The 20,105-nt window shown below is 41.0% G+C and overlaps 1 protein-coding gene and 1 pseudogene across 2 annotated transcripts in view; one reads left to right on the top strand and one right to left on the bottom strand.

Annotated features, from left to right (window-relative positions):
- Positions 1–943: 943 nt before the first annotated feature.
- CMTM8 (CKLF like MARVEL transmembrane domain containing 8) overlaps positions 944–20,105 on the top strand; it is a 102,407-nt gene continuing 83,245 nt past the window's right edge. For both annotated transcript variants that reach the window (XM_069473353.1, XM_069473352.1), the window contains exon 1: positions 944–1,337. In XM_069473353.1, coding sequence (XP_069329454.1) covers positions 1,191–1,337 — 147 coding nt within the window. In that variant the 5' untranslated portion in view covers positions 944–1,190. The remainder of the gene's footprint in view (positions 1,338–20,105) is intronic.
- The window catches only part of LOC138387763 (ATP synthase subunit ATP5MJ, mitochondrial pseudogene), a 39,123-nt pseudogene continuing 22,909 nt past the window's right edge, over positions 3,892–20,105 (bottom strand).

Here is a 20,105-nt window from a genome sequence, read left to right on the forward strand (position 1 = left end):
CGATCAGACAGTTTGTAAACGCAAGTGCCCGTGTTTGCGCTCAGGTCTGACCTGACCCTGTAATAACTTGCCCCGCTAAATGTGGTGCCCTCGTCCTCTCCACCATCTCATGAAAGCACAGCCTGTTTGACATAAACTTCACTTTGCACAAACCACACCTTCCACGCTTTCTTGAAACGTTTTTTTCCAGGGGTGATGGGACGGTCACGCTGATTCATCTTGACTAGAGACCCCCAAACACCTCCCCGCTCTGCCTCCGGCCCAGGCGCAGTCGCCCAGGCTCCACGGGTTCCCGCGACGGAGCCGCAGGCAAACCCTGGAAGCGTCTCGTCCTCAAAGCCCAGCTATTCGTTGGTTCCTCAAATCGTTCCCGACAGGGCCGGCAGGAAATAACGCCAGGCTTTGGAGACGGCCGCAGCGGGAGGGCGAGAAGCTCCAGCCGTCTCCCGGACACTCCTGGCGGCCTCTCATCGATCTCGGGTCTAAGGTCCGGCCGGGTCGTAATTCCAGCCGCTCTGTCCACCCTCTGCCTCGGTCGTCGCTCAGTCCCCCGCGGCAGAGTCTTGGAGCCACGGAACCCGTGGAGGCCTGGGTTTCCTTAAGGGACCGCCCCCCACCCCCAGTGCCCGCGGCCCCCGCCCAGGCCAGGTGGAAACAGGTCGGCGGCTGCGGGCCCCAGTGAGGCGGAGCCTGACGGAGGCAAGGGCCCGGAGCGCGGGTGCGGCAGGCGGCCAGGAGGACCCCTGCGCTCTCTCCTCCTCGCCGCCCGCCGGGCTGCCCACCCAGCGACCCTGGGCGCGACCCGGCGCCCTCTCGGCCGCCTGGTGTCCTGCAGCAGGTGACGAGGCCGCGAGCTCGCGGCGCCTCCGCGGGGCGGTCCCTCTCCTGCCCGCCTCCCGCCCGCCCCTCTCCACGCCCCCTCCTCTGCTCCCGGCCTCCGCCGTCTGCTCGGCCGCCCGGCGGCCTCCCCTCGCTCGCTCTCCTCTTCCTCTTGGGCCCCCGCGCAGCCCCAGAGCCCGCGCACCGAGGAGCCAGGGGCGCCACGCACTCGAGGTACACGCGCCGCGCCTGGACGGCCCTCGGCACGCTCCCCTCCCCCTCGCCGGTGTCCCCGGGGCGCAGGGCCGCGCGTCCAGCCCCGGACGCGCTGGGGGTCCCCGGGGACTGGCCAGCCCGGCTGGGGCGCAACGATGGAGGACCCGCAGCGCGCCCGTTCGCACACCGTCACCACCACCACCAGCTCCTTCGCCGAGAACTTCTCCACCAGCAGCAGCAGCTTCGCCTACGACCGGGAGTTCCTCCGCACCCTGCCTGGGCTCCTCATCGTGGCCGAGATCGTGAGTGCGAACGGGCCGGGGCAGGCGTTGGGGGCGGGGGGCGCGCAGAGGGACCCCGCGCGCGTGCACTCGCCGTGCTTCTCGGGATGGAGCCTGCTCAGATGCTCCTGCGAGCTTAGGGGAACCCTTTTTGCTCAGCCTCGCTTTCTTCCCAAAGTGCAAAACTCAGACACCTCTCCAAACGAGGTCTAATCAACTCGGGCTCCTGGGGAAGAGAGGGTCGTAATTCTCAGTATGTCTGTAGGGGAAGAAATCCAGCTTGCTGGGCCCCTGGATGGCGTGTCCTGGGAGCAGGATGCTTGGTAGGCATTGAGTTTGGGTTGAGCGGCAGGGACACCTGGTGTTCCCCTCACCTGATCTCCACGTGGATGGCCTCCTCCCTGAAAGCACAGCTTTCCTAACATCAGGGAGAGAGGGAAGGGCTTCTTTATCTTCCTAATTATCTCCCCAGTAGTAAGATTAAGGTGAATCAGGAAAAATTCACTGAATAAAATCTGAGGGCCTCAACCTGTTTGAGGACAAAAGGGGTTTTCTGCCTGGTGCTCTGCACATATCCTGGTTTAGGCAGAGAACATTCCTAGAAAGGGGGCAGGGCATGTGCGTCCTCCTCTGCGTTGGAAGGCGTGGAGGCTTAGACTAAAATCAAGGAATCTCCCCCAGAAGTCCCAGCCAGTCCTGACGGCTGAGAAAGGACTGGATCCCTGTTAACAGTAGTGGGCACTGAGTCTTCGTCATATGTAAGGGGCTTGTCAAGCCCTTTAGATGCCTTCATATCCTCATGTAGCCCACACAACAACCCTACTCTGTGGAAGTGGCTTCAGTTATCATCCCCATTTTATATGTGAAGAAACTGAGGCCTAGAGTGGGGAAGTAAATCACACCTGTGGATGGTGGGGCTGGGATTCAGACCCAGGCCTGCGTTTCTCCAGGGCCCTGCTTTTAACTGCCGGCAGTCAGACAGCTTCCAGCCACCTAAGCAGTGTCCCTTCTACTGTATCTCACAGACTTTGGTTTAAACACTTGTGGGATTGAAATCTAACTCTGCGGGAGCTAGAGAATAAGAGACCATCATGGAGTACAAGGGTCTGGAGACTTGGGCAGCTGCTTTGAGAAACCTTCAGCAAAACCTGTACATCAAGTAGCTTGCTTCCCTCCCGAGAGTCTCAGGTCCCTCCCCAGACCTACTGAATCCATCCCCTGGTGGCTCTTGTGCACATAAAGTTTGTGAAGTGTTGGCTTAGCCCACTCTTCATCCAATTCCCTCAGCTGGTACTGAGGACTTCAGGAGGCCCATTAAAAAGCTAAAGATATTGGAATCACCTTGCAGGGCCTGGCTCTTAGGCATTCAACAAATATTTGCTGTGTGAATGAAGGAGTTGGCAGGCTCCCCTGCCTCAGCAGGGCAAACAGAAGCTAAAATGACAGAGATGGTGCTTCTACCCCGGGGATGGGGGATGGGGGATGGGGGGGTGGGGGGCTGGTTTGGACCAGGCGTGAAGGAAAATGCCTATTGTTTTCAAATTTTGCACCAATATGCTCTATGTTGCATACTTTTCCAGAAATATAAAAGTGAAGGAAGAAATGTAAATGGCCCACAATCCCATCACTAGGAATAACCACTGTTGACATGTTGGCACGTATCTTTTTAGATTTCATTAAGTTGTTTGAAAAAGATGGAAAAACATGTAAGCAAACTCACCCTTATTAGTACTTTAGTTGAGTTTTTATTTTTGATGGAGCTAATTATATATTTTGAAGATTCTGTCCTATAGGCAGAAATACAAGTTTTCTCCACCACCTTCATCTCTTAGAGCTCTAAACATGTTTATAATGCTATTATGGGGGTTCCCCCACCGCAATTGTAGCATTATCCATCGCCTTCTTACTCTTAAAGATGAGACTTTAGCTCTTTTGGGCCACCTCTTTCCCACCTCCAATTATACACATATCCTTCCTGTGTCTCCGTACAGAAGGTCCCGATTTATGACGGTTTGACTTAGGATTTTTCAACTTTACAGATGGTAGGAAAGCAATATGCATTCAGTAGAAACTATACTTCGAATTTTGATTTTTTTTTTCCCTAAGGCTAATGATGTGCGGTGCGATACTCTCATTTGATAATGGGCAGTGGCAGCGAACCGCAGCTCCCAGTCAGCCACACCATCACCAGGGTGAACAACTGATGCTCTGCATGTACTGTGGTGTCAGATGATTTTGCCCAACTGTAGACTGACGTAAGCGTTTTGAGCATGTTTAAGGTAGGCTAGCCTAGGCCATGATGTTTGTAGGCTGGGTGTATTAAATGCATTTTCGACCTCTGATATTTCCAACCTATGATGGGTTTATTGAGATGTAACCCCAGTGTAAGTCAAGGAGCATCTGTATAGTCATCAGATGATTTGAGTTAGATCAACAGCCAATGTTGACCTAAGACACCGTAAACACTGCTCACAGCTGAGCCGCTGTGAACGCTTTTCCTTTCCTGCCCAATTTCTTGTTTTCCCTGGTATTGGTAAATTTTCTTTTCTTTTCTTTTTTTTTTTTTCACGCTTAACAAACATTTATTGAGCATCAGAACGTGAGTTTCTAGATCCTGATCACCAACTCTGGTGACAATTGAGATATTTACCCTTCAGTTCCTTGGGCTTCTAACCATAAACGGCTCAGTAAGATTCTGATTTCATCTGAAATTCACCTGCATTACAAGTGATCTATTCGAGTAAGCCTGGCACACAGGAGGGAGCTGAGCGGCGACACACTGAAGCAGTCCCAGGTGTGGTACATCTCACAGACACATTTATTCATGCCAAAGTAGACGGCACTTATACAAGTGTACGGGATGTTCCACGTTCCCATCTAACACAGCTTGCTGAGATCTACAGGCAGACTGACGTTCCCCCTCTTGTGCACTCCAAGTGAGGCTGGTTAGTGATGACCACGAGCAGGTGCGGGAGCTTTCAAAGCTTTACTTCTTTTATCTGCGCTCCTGATTTTATAAACAATGAAGCCCATCAAGCCCATTCCCATCCAGATCTCCTGGTAAACTTGGGTATAGTAGGGTTTCATGGGGACCCACACAATTTTAATAATGCTTTGAAGTATCTCGGCTCCAGACCAACAGCTCGGGCCGGTAAATTTTCTTTTTCAGTTTCTTAGTTCTCCAGGTACTTAGTCACTAATTTAACCCTAGTTGTCTAAATCTGCCAGGAAGCTGAGAGACATTGGGTATGCTCTCAGTCATCCTCATGGCCAGTCTCTCTGGGGGCCTCTGACCTGTTCCCACCAGGCCTGGTGGCCTGTGCACAGCTGAGCGGGGTATCCCGTGCCACTGCCCTGAAGATTCCCTTCCCGTCTCTCCTGGGTTGGATCCCTGGTTTCCCACGTCGAGTGTCCTTTTTTGTCTTGCCTTATTCCCACTGCGGGGGACACACAGCCTCTCGCATGTGGAAATTGAGACTTGCATCTTTTAAACTGTACTTCATAGTTTGACTAGGTAAAAAATGTTAGATCGGACATTGTTTTTCTTCAGAGTTTTAAAGTTATTTCTCTATTGTCCTCTAGCTATTCTGTTTTTCTGTTGTTGTTGTTTTGTTTTGTTTTTTATTATTTCAGTTGTTAATCCTCCCCCACCTTTCTGGAAACTTGTAGAATCTTCTTTCCTCCCAGAGAGCTGAACTATCACAACGATGTGCCTTTATATAAGTGTGTTTTCTTCCATTATTACACACGTGGGGACCTGGTGTGTTCTCTCAAATAAGGAAAACTCCTGTAAGTTTGAGGGTTTTTTTTTTTAATTTGATTTTTCTCTTTCCATTTTCTTCAGTTCTTTCTAAAACTCCTTTTATACTTTTTTCTTTGCATTTTGTGTGTGTGTGTGTGTGTGTGTGTGATTTTTCTTACTGTTGTGCGACCTGCTGTTTGCACGTACTATGAGATGAACATTTGCATTTACGATGAGATGAACATTTTTCACGGTCCCAGATCTCTCACGTTATTAGTGTTTTCTATCATAAGGAAGTATGATACGTGGTTTCCTCAATCTGCTATTTGAAGACTAACGTGTTTCTAGGTTGTACTAGTACAACCAGTGCTGTAGCAATCTTCCTTCTTTGTCCATCTTTCCACATTTTTCCAGTGCTTTTCTTGATGAAAAATTCCTTAAAGTAAAAGTATTGGGTTAAAGGGCATACAAATTTAAGAGTTTTGTGATGTATTGTGAATTTATCTTCCCCCAAAGGTCTACTGGTTTAAACTTTCATCAGTAGTATGAGCCTATTAATCTAAAAATATGTTTTTTAATTAGAGAAACTCTTAAATTTAAAATGCCAAGGATCACTTGAAATGATGTACCGTGTTTATTGATTCTAAGATACTTTTTTGTTCATGTTTTAATATCCGAATCAGGATACAGCTTATGAATGGTTTCTTGGATGTTTTGAAATATGGAACCACTGATTCTTTATCTGGGGATAGAGGAGTGTATGTGTTGCAAATTATTACTGTCCCATTCCTGAGATTAAGATATACCTGCCCCCAGAAAAATGCTACTTTCTGCCTTGTAAAAACCAAATACTGAAACAAAAAGAATTACTAAGAACCCGACTTCCTGCCTGAACCTGAGGAAATGAAATAATACAGAGAACAAAATAAAACTCAAATCACTTATCAAAATCGCCAGCACTGGCTTTCCCACGCGTGGGTGGTTGTAGCTCTACCTGCTACGATACTCAAGCTATGCCAATGTAACATCATGTTGAAACCAAGTCGTGGTAACTTCCTTCGTTTTAAAATTTTATAACCAGCTAGAAGCAATCCAGTACTTGACCTGTGAATTGGAGGATGCCGTGATCTCATATTACAAGTACATATTACAAGTACTTGAAGAATAAAAGTGATTTGTAGTAAGCTGAGTTAATTGCGCCCTTCCTGATATTGATGATTTCAAAATGAATTATAGTATCCATGTAATAATGTTAGGCCACCTTTTATTTACTTACTGTCATGAGCAAACTTAGTTGGAGAAGGACAAATAGGATTTACTGAGAGCTGGAATCTAAATTATTATACTATCCTGTTGAGTTCCTTTAAAAAACTTTTCCATCCATTAAGACTTCTCAGAGGTAAATAAAAAAAAATAAAAATAAAAAACTTTTCCATTTCACAAGAGCAAGACCTAGTCTTTGCCGAAAAATTTTTAAAATGCAGGTAAGAAAAAAAAAACCAAAACCAAAGGTGTGGTACCATCCCATGTCTGGAAGTAGCTAAGGTTTTTCAGTTGTTGCGGCTATTGCAATGCCTAAGGTTCCTCTTGGTGTTTAGTGCCCTGCGGCCAGGGATGCTAATGGCCTAAAATGCACGAGATAGTCCCCAACAACGAATGGCTTCACCAACTGCCAATTGTGTCACTATTAGGAACTCTGGGTGAACCATTCTTTTTACCCCTTGGAGTAAATTGTTCCAGAATTTCTTAAGTGGTTATGTATTGTTTATCTGTAATTTTTAAAAAAATGTAGTCCCTTGTAAACTACTCCTTTTGTTTCTTGCGATGACCATCTATGCTGGGTATCTTCCATCTGTCCCTCAGATTCACTTTCCACCCTGCTCCTGCATAGACTATCCCAAGGGCTCCCCTGCCCTCTGGTGTCCTGCTGGCTTCATCCACTGGTGGCACCAGCAGGAGGCTGTAGGATCAGCTGAGAGCAGGTTCTGGATATTCACTCCCCAGGATTGCTCCTGGCCGGGTCTCAGCAGGTTTGCTGTGTCCCTCCCAGGGAAGGCAGGCTGTCTGGCAGCCGCCTCCTCCACGCTGGGTCTGATAACTTTTCACTCCCCCCGGCTGGGCACTGCACTATCACTTGTGATTTTGCTGCATCCTGCTTTATAAATAACACCTTTATTAAACTCTGCTCAGATTACCCAATCCAAACGTGCCCGGTTTCCTGCTGAGGCCTGATATATTATTACCTTTTTTCATCAATGATTAATTTCTTATGGCATTCTTAATGACGATATAATATTGCATAAATATCCAGGCTCCTACTGTTTAACATATATTTCCTTCTTTTAACAGTACTGTAACAAACATCCTTTAAGCTAAATTTCTCGATGTTCTTTAGTGTTTTCTGAGGATGAGTACTTAAAATTGATAAAAGGGTAGATGAATCTTTAAAGCTAAGTTTATTAAGGTATATAGTAAAACTCACCCTTTTAGTGTAGCGTTCTGTGAGCTTTGGCACATGTGTTTTTTATTATATTTAGTTTTTTGTTTTTTTTTTTCCTGGAGAGGTCTCACTCTGTCACCCAGACTGGGGTGCAGTGGCGTAATCATAGCTCACTGCAGCCTCCAACTCTTGGGCTTAAGCGATCCTCCTGGCTTAGCCTCCAGAATAGCTGGGGCTACAGGTGTGCACCACCACTCCTGGCTGATTTTTATTTTTTTATTTTTTTGTAGAGATGGGGTATCACTATGCTGCCCAGGCTGGTCTTGAACTCCTGGCCTCAAGAGATCCTCCTCAGCTTTCCAAAGTGCTGGGATTACAGACATGAGCCACTGCACCTGGGAGCGTATGTGTTTTTTAAAAAATAGCTTTACAGAGATATAATTCACATGTAAAATTGACCTTTTAAAGTCTACCATGCAAGGATTTTCAGTATATTTACAGAGTTGTATAGCTATCACCACTATCTAATTTTAAAACATTTTCATCACTTCAAAAAGAACCCATACCTATTAGTAGTCACTCCCCATTCCTCCCTTCCCTCAACCTTTGGTAATCACTAACCTATTAATACTTTCTGTCTCTATGAATTTGCCTATTCTGGACATTTCACATAAATGAAGTCCTATGTGGCCCTTTCAGTCTAGTTTCTTTCACTTAGCATCATGTTTTTAAGGGTCATCCATGCTGCAGTATGTATCAGTACTTCATTCCTTTTATTGTCAAACAATATTTCATTGTGCATAGGTTGTTTTGTTTATCCACTCATCAGCTGATGGACACTTGAGTGGTTTCCACATTTTGACTATTACAAATACTGCTGCTGTGAACTGCTTTTGTGTTTTCAGTTCTCTTGGGCATTTGGCAAGGAATGGAATTACTAGCTCATGTGGTGACTCTGCGTATACTATTTTGAGGCACTGCTTGACTGTTTCCAAAGTGGCTGTACCACTTTACAGTCCCACCAGCAACATGAGGGTTCTGATTTTTCTTCATCCTCACCAAGACTTAATTATTGTCTGTGTTTGATTGTAGCCATCCTAGTGAGTGTGAAGTGGTATCACTTTGTGGTTTTGGTTTGCCTTTCCATAAGAACTAATGAAATTGAACAAATTCATGTGCTTATTGGTCATTTGTACATTTTCTTGAGAAAGATGTCTATTAAAATCTTTTGCCAATTTAAAAATTAGATCAATTTGTCTTTTATTGTTGAGTTGTAAGAGTTCTTTATGTATTCTGGTACAAATCCCTTATCAGATATATGATTTGAAAATATTTTTCTCCTGTTCTGTCTTTTCACTTTTCTTGATGGTGTTCTTTGAAGTGCAAAAGTTCTTAATTTTGAAAAAGTCCATTTTAGTTATTTTTTCTTTTGTCGTTTGTGCTTTTGATGTCATATCTGAGAAGGCTTTGCTTCATCCAAGGTTGTGAAGATTTACTCCTATATTTTCTTTTTTTTTTTTTTTTTTTGAGACAGAGTCTCGCTCTGTTGCCCGGGCTAGAGTGAGTGCCGTGGCGTCAGCCTAGCTCACAGCAACCTCAAACTCCTGGGCTTAAGCGATCCTACTGCCTCAGCCTCCCAAGTAGCTGGGACTACAGGCATGCGCCACCATGCCCGGCTAATTTTTTCTATATATATTTTTAGTTGTCCATATAATTTCTTTCTATTTTTAGTGGAAATGGGGTCTCGCTCTTGCTCAGGCTGGTCTCGAACTCCTGACCTTGAGCGATCCACCTGCCTCGGCCTCCCAGAGTGCTAGGATTACAGGCGTGAGCCACCGCGCCCGGCCTACTCCTATATTTTCTTCAAAGAATTTTAGGTCTTACATTTAAGTCTATGATTCATTTTGAGTTCATTTTTGTATATGATGTGAGGTAGGGGTCTGACGTCAATCTTTTACATATGGATATCTAATTGTTCCAGAACCATTTGTTAAAAAGACCAGTTTTCTCCCATTGAATTATCTTGGCACCCGTGTCGAAAATCAAATGACCATAAATAGAAGGGTGCATATGTGTATTCTCATTTCTATTTGGTTGATGTAAATGTGTGTCTTTCTGCCAGTATCACACTGTATTGATTACTGTAGCTTTGTAGTAAGTTTTGAAGTCTGAAATGGAGTTCTCCAGCTTTGTTCTTTTTCAAGATTGTTTTGGCTATTCTGGGCTCCTTGCATTTCCATATGAATTTTAGGATTAGCTTGTCATTTACTGTCAGGAAAAAAAGGCAGCTGGGATTTCAGTCTGGATTGTATTGAATCTGTAGATCAAATTGGGGAGTATGACCATTGTAACAAAAATATGTCTTCCAATTCGTGAATGGGGTGTCTTTCAATTTATTTAAATCTTCTCTAATTTCTTTCAATATTGTTTTCTTTTCAGCATACATGTCTTGCACTTCTTTTTTTTTTTTTTTTTTTTTTGAGACAGAGTCTCACTCTGTTGCCCGGGCTAGAGTGAGTGCCATGGCGTCAGCCTAGCTCACAGCAACCTCAAACTCCTGGGCTCAAGCGATCCTACTGCCTCAGCCTCCCGAGTAGCTGGGACTACAGGCATGCACCACCATGCCCGGCTAATTTTTTCTATATATATTTTTAGCTGTCCATATAATTTCTTTCTATTTTTAGTAGAGATGGGGTCTCACTCTTGCTCAGGCTGGTCTCGAACTCCTGAGCTCAAACGATCCGCCCACCTCGGCCTCCCAGAGTGCTAGGATTACAGGCGTGAGCCACCGCGCCCGGCCCTTTTTTAAAAATTTATTTCTAAGTATTTTGTTCTCTTTGGTGCTATTGCAAGTGGAATTATTTTCTTAATTTCATTTTTGCATTGTTCAGTGCTAGGTTATAGGAATCCAATTGAGTTCCATATCCTTGATCTTGTATTCTGCAACTTTGTTGACCTCATTTATTAGTTCTAATAATTTTTTGTGGTTTTACATACAATTTTTACAGCTTCTGATATTACTGCCAAGTTGCACAGAAAAGTTTGTATCAATTTGCATTCCCTCTAGTGGTGTTTCACTTATGTAACAGGATTTGTTTCTGCAAATACACTTAATTTTGGTACTTACTGATTTGTTTGGCATAGGAGATATTCAAAATAACAAAAACCAATTTGGCATGGGCACCCACCAGTCAGAACACCAGCTATAAACAGTTATTCGTAAGTGCCCTGGACATGTGAAAAATAGCAAATTGTTTTTATTTGCATTTCTGTGTATTAAAGTTGAACATTTTAAATATACTTATTAGCGATTTATTTCTTATTTTGGTAACTACCTGTTTTTTCCTTCTATTTATATAAAAAAATGGACTACTTTTTCTTTAAAGAATATTTTAAAGATAAAAAAAGGAGAGAAAGCTTTAATGGAAATTACCTCCCAGGAGAGAAGATTGGTTTGGGGAGTGTGTTTGAATGGAGATGTTTGTTTTTTAACTCTTCATCTTATTTTATGGTTTAATTTTTTAAATAATGAGGATACATTTTTATATGAATGTAATTAAAGAAGTATACAGTAAGGTAAAAAGTGTTCATTGTAAAAATAAATTTCAAATCATTTATATATAGAATTAAAACTGAATGTCTCCACTAACATCTCTCCTTCCTCCCTTTCTCTCCTGCCCTGATGTAACTACAATTTGCATTTCTTCCAGACCTTTCTCTGTACATGTTAATATGTGAACATAGATAAGACATAGTATGAATATATATATAGATATATAGTATAAGATGCATACATATGTGAATGAACATATTATATATATTCTGCAATTTTTGTCATTTACTGTCTTGATCACTTTTTTCCATATTCCTTTTCTGTTGATGTATAATTTGCCTGTATATTATAGTTATTAATTTTCTCATCTGCCACTTTTTATTAATATCATTCATGCCATATTTTCATCAAAAAAAGTTTCTAATTTGTAAGAAATCTAAACTCTTACCTTTCTTTAGCTTTCTGGGCTTTAAATAGGGCTTCCCCACCCCCAAGATAATACAAATATTTGAAGAAAATATAGGAGAATTTTTTGTGTGTTAAGAATATTTACCTCCTTAAATTGTAAAAAGTTCTTTTTGTGTGTAAAAGGTAAGAATTTTACTTTTTTTCCCCACGTGGCTTTATCCAATTGTCTCACCATTAATCATATTTTATTTCCATACATGCATAACAATTTTTTGATTCTATTCTGTTCTATTCCTGAGTCAATTCCAGACCTTTTTAATTATTATAGTTTTATCATGCACTTTAATACAGTAAGAAATACAAAGTTTTCTATTTCTTTGCTATTCTTGTATACTTACACTACCACAGGTGATTTTTAGAATCAATGTTCCTTAAATCCCATTACAACTTGGATTATGATTGCATTAAATTTATAAACTAATTTGAGGAGCTGTCTTGATGATATTGAATCTTACCATCTAGAAATATTGTATCTCTCCATTTATTCAGATTATATTATGTTCTTAAAAGTTCTGAGTTTTTTCCAGATGACTGTTATACGCTTTTTACTTGATTTAAATATTTTCAATTTTTTTATTTATTTTTTTTTGAGATAGTTTCACTCTGTTGCCCAGGCTAGAGTGCCATGGTGTCAGCCTAGCTCACAGCAACCTCAAATTCCTGGGTTCAAGCCATCCTCCTGCTTCAGCCTCCCGAGTAGCTGGGACTACAGACATTGCCACCATGCCTGGCTAATTTTTTTCTATTTTTAGTAGAGACAGGGTCTCACTCTTGCTCAGGCTGGTCTCAAACTCCTGACCTCAAGCAATCCTCCTGCCTTGGCCTCCCAGAGTGCTAGGATTACAGGTGTAAGTCACCTTACCCAGCCTATTTTTAATTTTTGATAAATGGATTTGTCAAGAAAGAATTTATCAATTTTTGATTATTTGTGATTTATAAGAAAGCTGTTAATTTTCTAACTTTGGCTTTATGTGTAGCCATCTTGAGTTATTCTCATAATTTTTATTTTATAAGTAAACTATAGTAGTATCTGTGAATATGGGTGGTTTTCATTTCCTTTTTATACTTTTCTTCATTATGGAGTAGCTTAAGTCTGCCAGTATAATATTGACTAATTGGTATGATACGGTATCCTTGGCTGGCTCATAACTTTAACTGGATATTTCCAATGTTGTAATGATAGTGTGGTTTTAACTGTAGAATATGATTCTTTATTGAGTTAAGGAAAAGAAGTTTAACTGTGTATCCATTTTAATCAGGAATGATTTGAGGAGTGTGAATAGGAATGGAAATAGGAGATAGGATTTTCTTAAGGGGCTTTTTATTGAGGTGTGATCATATGGGTTTTCATTTTACCTCAGATTGCTAATGGAGTAAATTGTATTAGGAAATCTAATGTTGAATTATTCATGCTCTCTTGGGATAATCTCTACATAGTTATAATGTATTCTTTTAATAAACCATTGCGTTTTAAGGCCATTTCCTCTTGGGTCTGATTTATTAATATTATATTTGGGGATTTTATTCTATGCTCATAGGTAAGGCCAGACTTTTTGTTTCCTTTGCTATGTTCTGTTTTGCCTGATTTTAATACTGCCATGCCAGCTTTTTTATAGCATGTATCTATGTTTTTGTTCTTTTATTTTTTTAAAAACTCAATGTGGTAATTTCTTTTCCCCAAGCTGATCAGATTTTTAAAAATATTTATTTATTTATTTCTAGAGACAGGGTCTTGCTATGTTGCCCAGGCTGGAGTGCAGTGGCTATTCATAGACGTGATCATAGCTCACTGCAGCCTCTAACTCCTGGGCTTAAGCAATCTTCCAGCCTCATCCTCCCAAGGAGCTGGGACTACAGGTACATGCCAACATACTCAGCTTGTCTCTTTATTTTTAAATTTAGTCACGTAACATAAAATTAACAAGTTTAAAATGAACAATTGAGTGGCATACACTACATTTACAATGTTGTACAATCACCACTTCTGTCTACTTCCAAAACATTTCATTTTCCCTCAAAGGAGACACTTTTTTATTTTTTACCTTTCCTTGTCATCTTCTTATAAGTACATCATCTGTATCCATCATATAGCTAGATTCTTCCTCCCTTGCTCCCTCCCTCCCTCCCTTTCTCTCTCTTTCCTTCCTTCTTTTTCTTTCTTTTCTTTTCTTTTCTCCTTTCTTCCTTTCTGTTCTTTTCATTCTTTTCTTTTTTGACAGGGTCTTGCTCTGTTGCCCAGGCTGGAGTGCTATTTTTTTTTATTTTTTGTAGAGATGAGGTCATGCTATGTTGCCTAGGCTGGTCTCAAACTCCTGACCTCAAGTGATCCTTCCACCTTAGCCTGCCAAAGCACTGGCATTACAGGCATGAGCCATTGTACTTGGCCAGATTTTATTTCTATATCCAGTCTGAAAACTTGTCTTTTAATATGGGAATTTAACACATTTATATTTATTGTGATAACTTATTTAGAATTCTTAGTTTTCCTTCTTTTTCCTCTAGTGATTGAAAGTTATAAATTCTATTTTATTTGGAGTTACTTTTAAATTTTTACCCAAAATATTTAAACTTACATTTTTCCTAAATACCCAGAGGATTAATTGAGATATGTAATAACATAATTCCATTCAAATGACAACACTCTCCTCCTTACCTATTCCTAGCTCTATGTACCTTGTATTAGCCAGTTTTTTCTGGATTTAAAAAAAAAAATAACAGCATTATTGGTATAATTAGTGTACTATACAGTTGACTTATCCAAAGTGTACAACTCAGTGGCTTTTAGGATATTCACAGAATTGTACAACCATCACTGCAATCAACTTTAAAACATTTTTTCATCAACCCCAAAAAGAAATCCTATACTCATTCCTCATTTCACCCCAGTTCCTCTCCCTACTAGCCCAAGGCAACTACTAATCTATCTCTATAAATTTGCCTATTTTGGACATTTCATATAAATGGAATCCTATGATATATGGTCTTCTGTGACTTCTTTGTGTGGCTTCTTTCATTTAGCGTAGTGTTTTCAAGATTTCTCCATGTTGTTGCATATATCAGTACTTCTTTCTTTCTTTCTTTTTTTTGGCCAAATAATATTCTGTCATGTGGATATACTACATTTTATTTATCCATTTACCAGTTGATGGACATTTGGGTTGTTTCTACCTTTTGGCTATTATTAATAATACTGTTAAGAACATTTATGTACTAGGTTTTATGTGGACATATATTTTTATTTCTTTTGGATTTCTCTTGAAGTGAAATTGCTGTCATGATATGGTAACTTTCCATTTGACTGTTTGAGGAACTGCCAGACTATTTCCCAAAGTGGATGTGCCATTCTGCAATCCCTGGATACTTTTTGAAAAATGATTTCTTAGGAATCATATCTTGGCATTTAAGTTTCCCACCTATATCACTGAACAACTATTTAGACTACTTAACTAAAGCTTAAATTTTTTCACAGTATTTTATTCATGTTATTTTTTGTCATTTACTTTCTTGATTTATTTTTCATTTTCGTGGAGGTAACTCCTTGCGTTATTCTTTTAGAAAGTGTTTGAAAGTGGTAAACTTTTTTGAGTCCTTGCATATCCAGTAACATCTTTCTTTTACCTTTATACTTGAATAATAATTTGATTGGTATAAAACTGTAGGTCTTAAAATTTATTTTCATTAATTCTTTGAAGATATTGCTCCATTGTCTTGTAGCATCCAGTGTTGTTAGTAAGAGACCTGGTGGTCTGGTAGTCCCTAGACAGGCCAGTTAGGCTCAGCAACTCCCAGGCCTCATACGTGAGTGTACATTCCCGCAGACTTAGTTGCAGCACAACCTGGTGTGAATGATGCCTTGTACTATATTACCCATGAGAATGTAGAAAGAGGGCACTGGTCATGTAGCAAGAAATTGTAGGTGGAGCGGTGATATAGAGGTGAAATGACTTATGAAGGGCAGTTTTGCAATGGTATAAGGTAATTATACTGAAGTTTCTTCAGGTTGATGTGGTTGGGAGTAAAAGAAGATTGTTAAGGCCTCACCTGGAGTTTCCTTCGTCCTCCTGGGATCTCTCCCTGGGCAAGCAGAATGTCCTTCTCCATCTGGGAGGAATTAGGGAGATGGCAAGCTCCTCTCAGGACAGCTGTAGCCTGGTGTTACCTGCTAGGCATATGTCCTTTGCATCTATTGTAGTATATAACTATAACTTCTATAATATTTAAGTTAGAGGGCTTGTTTTCACTGGGCTTCAAATCCCCTCCCCTGTAGAAATCAGTCTCTCTTTTCCTTTTAAGTAACTAAATGGTCTTTTTCTTTTTTCCTCCCTAGAAGCTTTTGGAATTTTCTTCCTATCTCTATGGAGATATAAAGATATCTCTGTATCTCCCTAGATACCACGACCTGACTAGAAGGGCATTCTTTGTGTTCCTCCCACATTTTGGGCTCTTTATAATTAATGTTGAAATCTAGCTTCAGCACAGGGGAATTTTTCATATTTCCTCTATCAGTTCCTTATATTTTCTCCTTTAAAGGAATCTTTATTCAATCCAGGAGCTTCAGGAGAGATTAAATTATCATCAATATCTCCTGATTTTTCTTTCATACTTCTCTTTGTTCTTTGTACAAAGTGTAATTTTTTAGGGAAATTACACTTTCTTTCAGCTCAAATTCAGATTTTCAGTTGCTCTGCTTTCAACTCATTTATTGAGTTTTAATTTTGGCTTTGATAGTTTTAATTCCCAAAACTTATCATTCTAAAATTTTTACTTCGTAGTCTGATCTCTTTTTTATTAAATCCTTTTGAGGATCTTTCGCCTATTTTCTTTGTTTATTGAGAGACCACTAGTTCTGCATGTTGTGTCTGCATCTCATGCACTGTTTTCCTCAATCATTTGGTGATTCATGGTTGTGCCTTTGTAATTGTAGATAAGATGGCTGGAGCCTGTTTGCTCAGCTTAAATGAGAATCCCTGTGCCGGGCAGTGAATACAGGTGTTTGTCACACGACCTGCATCTGGTGGTTTTCAGAGGAAGGGAAATATTAATGGGGAAGGGCGGGGAATTGGGGTAGGGGAGCTGCATGGGCTTTGCTGTGACAAGTGTAAATAGCTTATCCTGGGGGCTGTTTCCAGAAGTAACTGCTGGAGGGGATGGGGCGGGGAGAATTATTAACTTGGCAGCTTCTAAACCTTTACATTTACTCCTTAGCTGATTACACTTGCTCATTCCTTCTCCACCTCTGTCGTTGCCCCTAATGTTAGACTTAACCGAGGGTCTGCTTGAAAACTTGCCTTTCTGATATGTCCTCTATTTTCTTCTTCAGAATTGAAGACTGGAAACCCCCTTGCTTCTCATTAGTTCGTTCCCAAGTGCCTCTCGGGAGTCCCTGGCTGCCCCACACTGCTGTTGCAACTCTTTCTAGCTTTTCAGCATTACTAGGTATTTTTAAATTTTTTTTAGGCGGGGATATTTCAGTGGGATTTAGGGAGGATAAAGAGGTCAACATACAGGTCTAGTTAGCTACAAAGATGTTCAGTTGTTTTGTTACTTACAGATATTTTTAATGTATATAAAGAATATTGACTTTTCTGTGTTGCAAATATTTTTCCAACTTGTCATCCCTTTGTTTTATTTATAGTGATTTTACTTACGAGATCTAAAGTTTATCTTCAAATCTGTCAGTCATATTTTTTCCTCACGTTGGGTGTCATGCTTAGAGAGTACTATCTCAGTAACAAAGCTAAATATAATTATACATTAATATTTACCTGTATTTTTCTCATGGTACTTTAAAATATTTAACTTTAATATTGAAATTTATTTTTTAAAAAGCATAAATTTGGGCTCTAACCTTGTTTTCAATGTAGTCCCAACACTTTATATAGATAAATCCATTCTCCATTCACTTACCTGGATTGCTTCCCTTTTTTCGTTTACTTAATTCTTGTATCTGCTTGGGTTCAACACTACACTTTCTAGTCTATTCCATGTTCCCATGTTTTAGTATCTGTATTTCTAGAATACATTTAACACGTGATAGGGTAATCCACCCCAGCTGTGAGTTTTAAAAAGTTTTTTTTTCCCTGTTTTCACATGTTTATCCTTCAAGTTGACCTTTAGAATTTTTTTTAAGTCATTCACTGTTGTGCCTCCTTTCCTTTGTCAAATTATATTGGATTTTTATGTAACACTTAGATTAATTTTGGGAAAAGGGATTCATACTACGCAGTTCCTGAGAGGGAAACTCAGCTATTCCTCTGTCTCAGGTTATGTTTTAGGATTTAGGTCTCTCCCCGTCTAAAACTATGAGTTTTACAGTGTAAATTAATAATGCATAGCTTGTTGATTCCATCATCAAAAATGTGTTGAATATTTGCTGTGTGCCAGACTCTATCTAGCCCTTAGCATGCAGTGGTAAATAGCATCTTTCTATTTTTATTTAAACCAATGATCAACGATAGGCTGTAAGACATGAAAAGAAAAATATGCTTAGGAAGATATTAAATCATAGTAGGAAAAGAGCTCAGGTTTTCAAATTTGAGCTGAAACTCAAGAGGCATTTATTCCTCGTAGGGCTTTGGTCCTTTATTTACCTCACAGAGTTCAAACTAAAATTTAACAGATGCAAAATACAATTTGTTTCTTTTTGGGCTAAGATTTATGACTGGTGCTATTTCCAGGAAGGTTGCAGTACTTTCCTTTAGACAAACATTGTACCATTTAAAGGATTTTCACGTTTATTATCTCACTTGATAATAAACCAGCCCCAGGTGGTAGGGAGTCCCTCCTTTCTTTCATTTCCGTTTCTAGTTGAGCCATGACTTGAGGAAACAGTTCCTAAATCACACATGAATGAGTCAGCCACACCCTTGTGAAGTGCAGGATTAAACAAAGCCTCTCTAATTCTTTTCCTTCTTCCATACCCAACCATGAGATCCATGGTGCCAGCCCAGTAGCATCTCCTTTCCATGGGAAAGTAGGATATCTATTGTCTTGGTCAGGGTTCAGTTAATGACAATCCAGTCTGCCTAGTTGGAAGTGGCAAGGGCTGTATTATCCATCATTAGATGGCTCCCTAAATTTTGGGTAGGGTTGGAGGAGCAGGCTCTCAGCGCCCAGAAGCACCTCACAGAATCATGCCACAGAACTGGCCTGTCAGCAGCAGGAGGGTGAGGAAGTGGGATCCACTCTCACATCTGCTGGGTCCTGGACTTCCGTTGTGTCCATTGTGACTCATGGGACCAAATGACTGCCCCCTGACTTGCCTCTCAACACTGTGAAGCTAGGAATGGGACACTGGGGTTTTAGTTACAGCTGCCACAGAAAAGCCAGTCCTCCTTGGCTGTGTCTGCTGGTGGGAACGCAGGCGCAGCCAAAGCACGTGCTGTGGGCCATGATGTCATCTTTTGCCCTCTAAACGTAGGATGGGTGTGTCTGCTGAAGCTACATCCTCATGTGTAGAACCTGAGCCGTCGTCTGGCTTTCCAGTGAGCATGAGGGCACACTGCAAGGGGACTAGAGGAGAGCTGAGTGGATCCACACGGAGTGGTTACTACGTCCACTTTCACTGAATTCTGGCTGGGTCACTGCTGGAGGTGAAAGCTGCACGAGATTTGTTGTGCTTCTAAAGCATTCTAAGGGCTTGCCTTTTTTCAGTTAAGACACATATTTGATTTTCTAGCTGTGTGACCCTGCACAACTAACCTAATATTTGCTAAACTTCCATCTATAATAATGAGAAAGGTAATGATGATGTCACATGTTAGCAGAAGATAAAGTGAACTAAAATACACAAAAGTCCCATCCCGGAGGTAAATATTAGTTTGTTTCTTGGGTAAATGTAGGTTTATTTCTTCCCTCAGTGGGTCTAGACTTTGTAGATTAATTCTGCTTGGACCGGGCTGTATTTGGAATGAGTGGCCATGTCTCAGCCTCTAGTGAGTTTTCACACTTCCAGCAATGAGTGTAAGCGTAGAATTTATCCCCTCTGGTATATACTGGGGTTAGGATGAGAATTATACCTTTAATTAAAGAAAGCTTAAAAGCTGCATTAAGAACCACAGAGATCTGCTTATTTTAACTCTTTTTTATTTTTATTTTTTTTTTAAATAGAGGCTGGTCTCACTGTGCTCAGGCTGGTGTCGAACCCCTGAGCTGCAGCTATCTTCCCGCCTCGGCCTCCCAGGAAGCTAGGACTACAGGCGTGAGCCACAGCGCCCGGCCTGCTTATTTTAACTTTTAACGTGAAGAGTTCGTTTAGACTTTGTGAAAGATTAATGGAATGATCTAGCCACGTCATGAGTGATGCCAGCTTTGTAGGTACAGTGGGAAGATTCCATTGATTTATGTTCCTGTAGACTGTATTCAAAGCAGGCTTCAAAAACCAAAGGGTGGTTAGTTTTCCAGGGGCTTGAGTTTAATGACCTGTGTGGGTAAACATGGAAAGCTCCGACCTCGTTGCTTATCTTGCCTTGCCCTCTCCTTCATCTATCCAAAATCTAATTATAACACTTTCTGGGGGAGAAAGAATTCAGGGGAGAAAGACATCTTTATTGTTTGTTTATAAACTGCCTTGTTTCCAGAAAGGGC

Source organism: Eulemur rufifrons, chromosome 7, assembly GCF_041146395.1.
Source record: "Eulemur rufifrons isolate Redbay chromosome 7, OSU_ERuf_1, whole genome shotgun sequence".
NCBI lineage: Eukaryota > Metazoa > Chordata > Mammalia > Primates > Lemuridae > Eulemur > Eulemur rufifrons.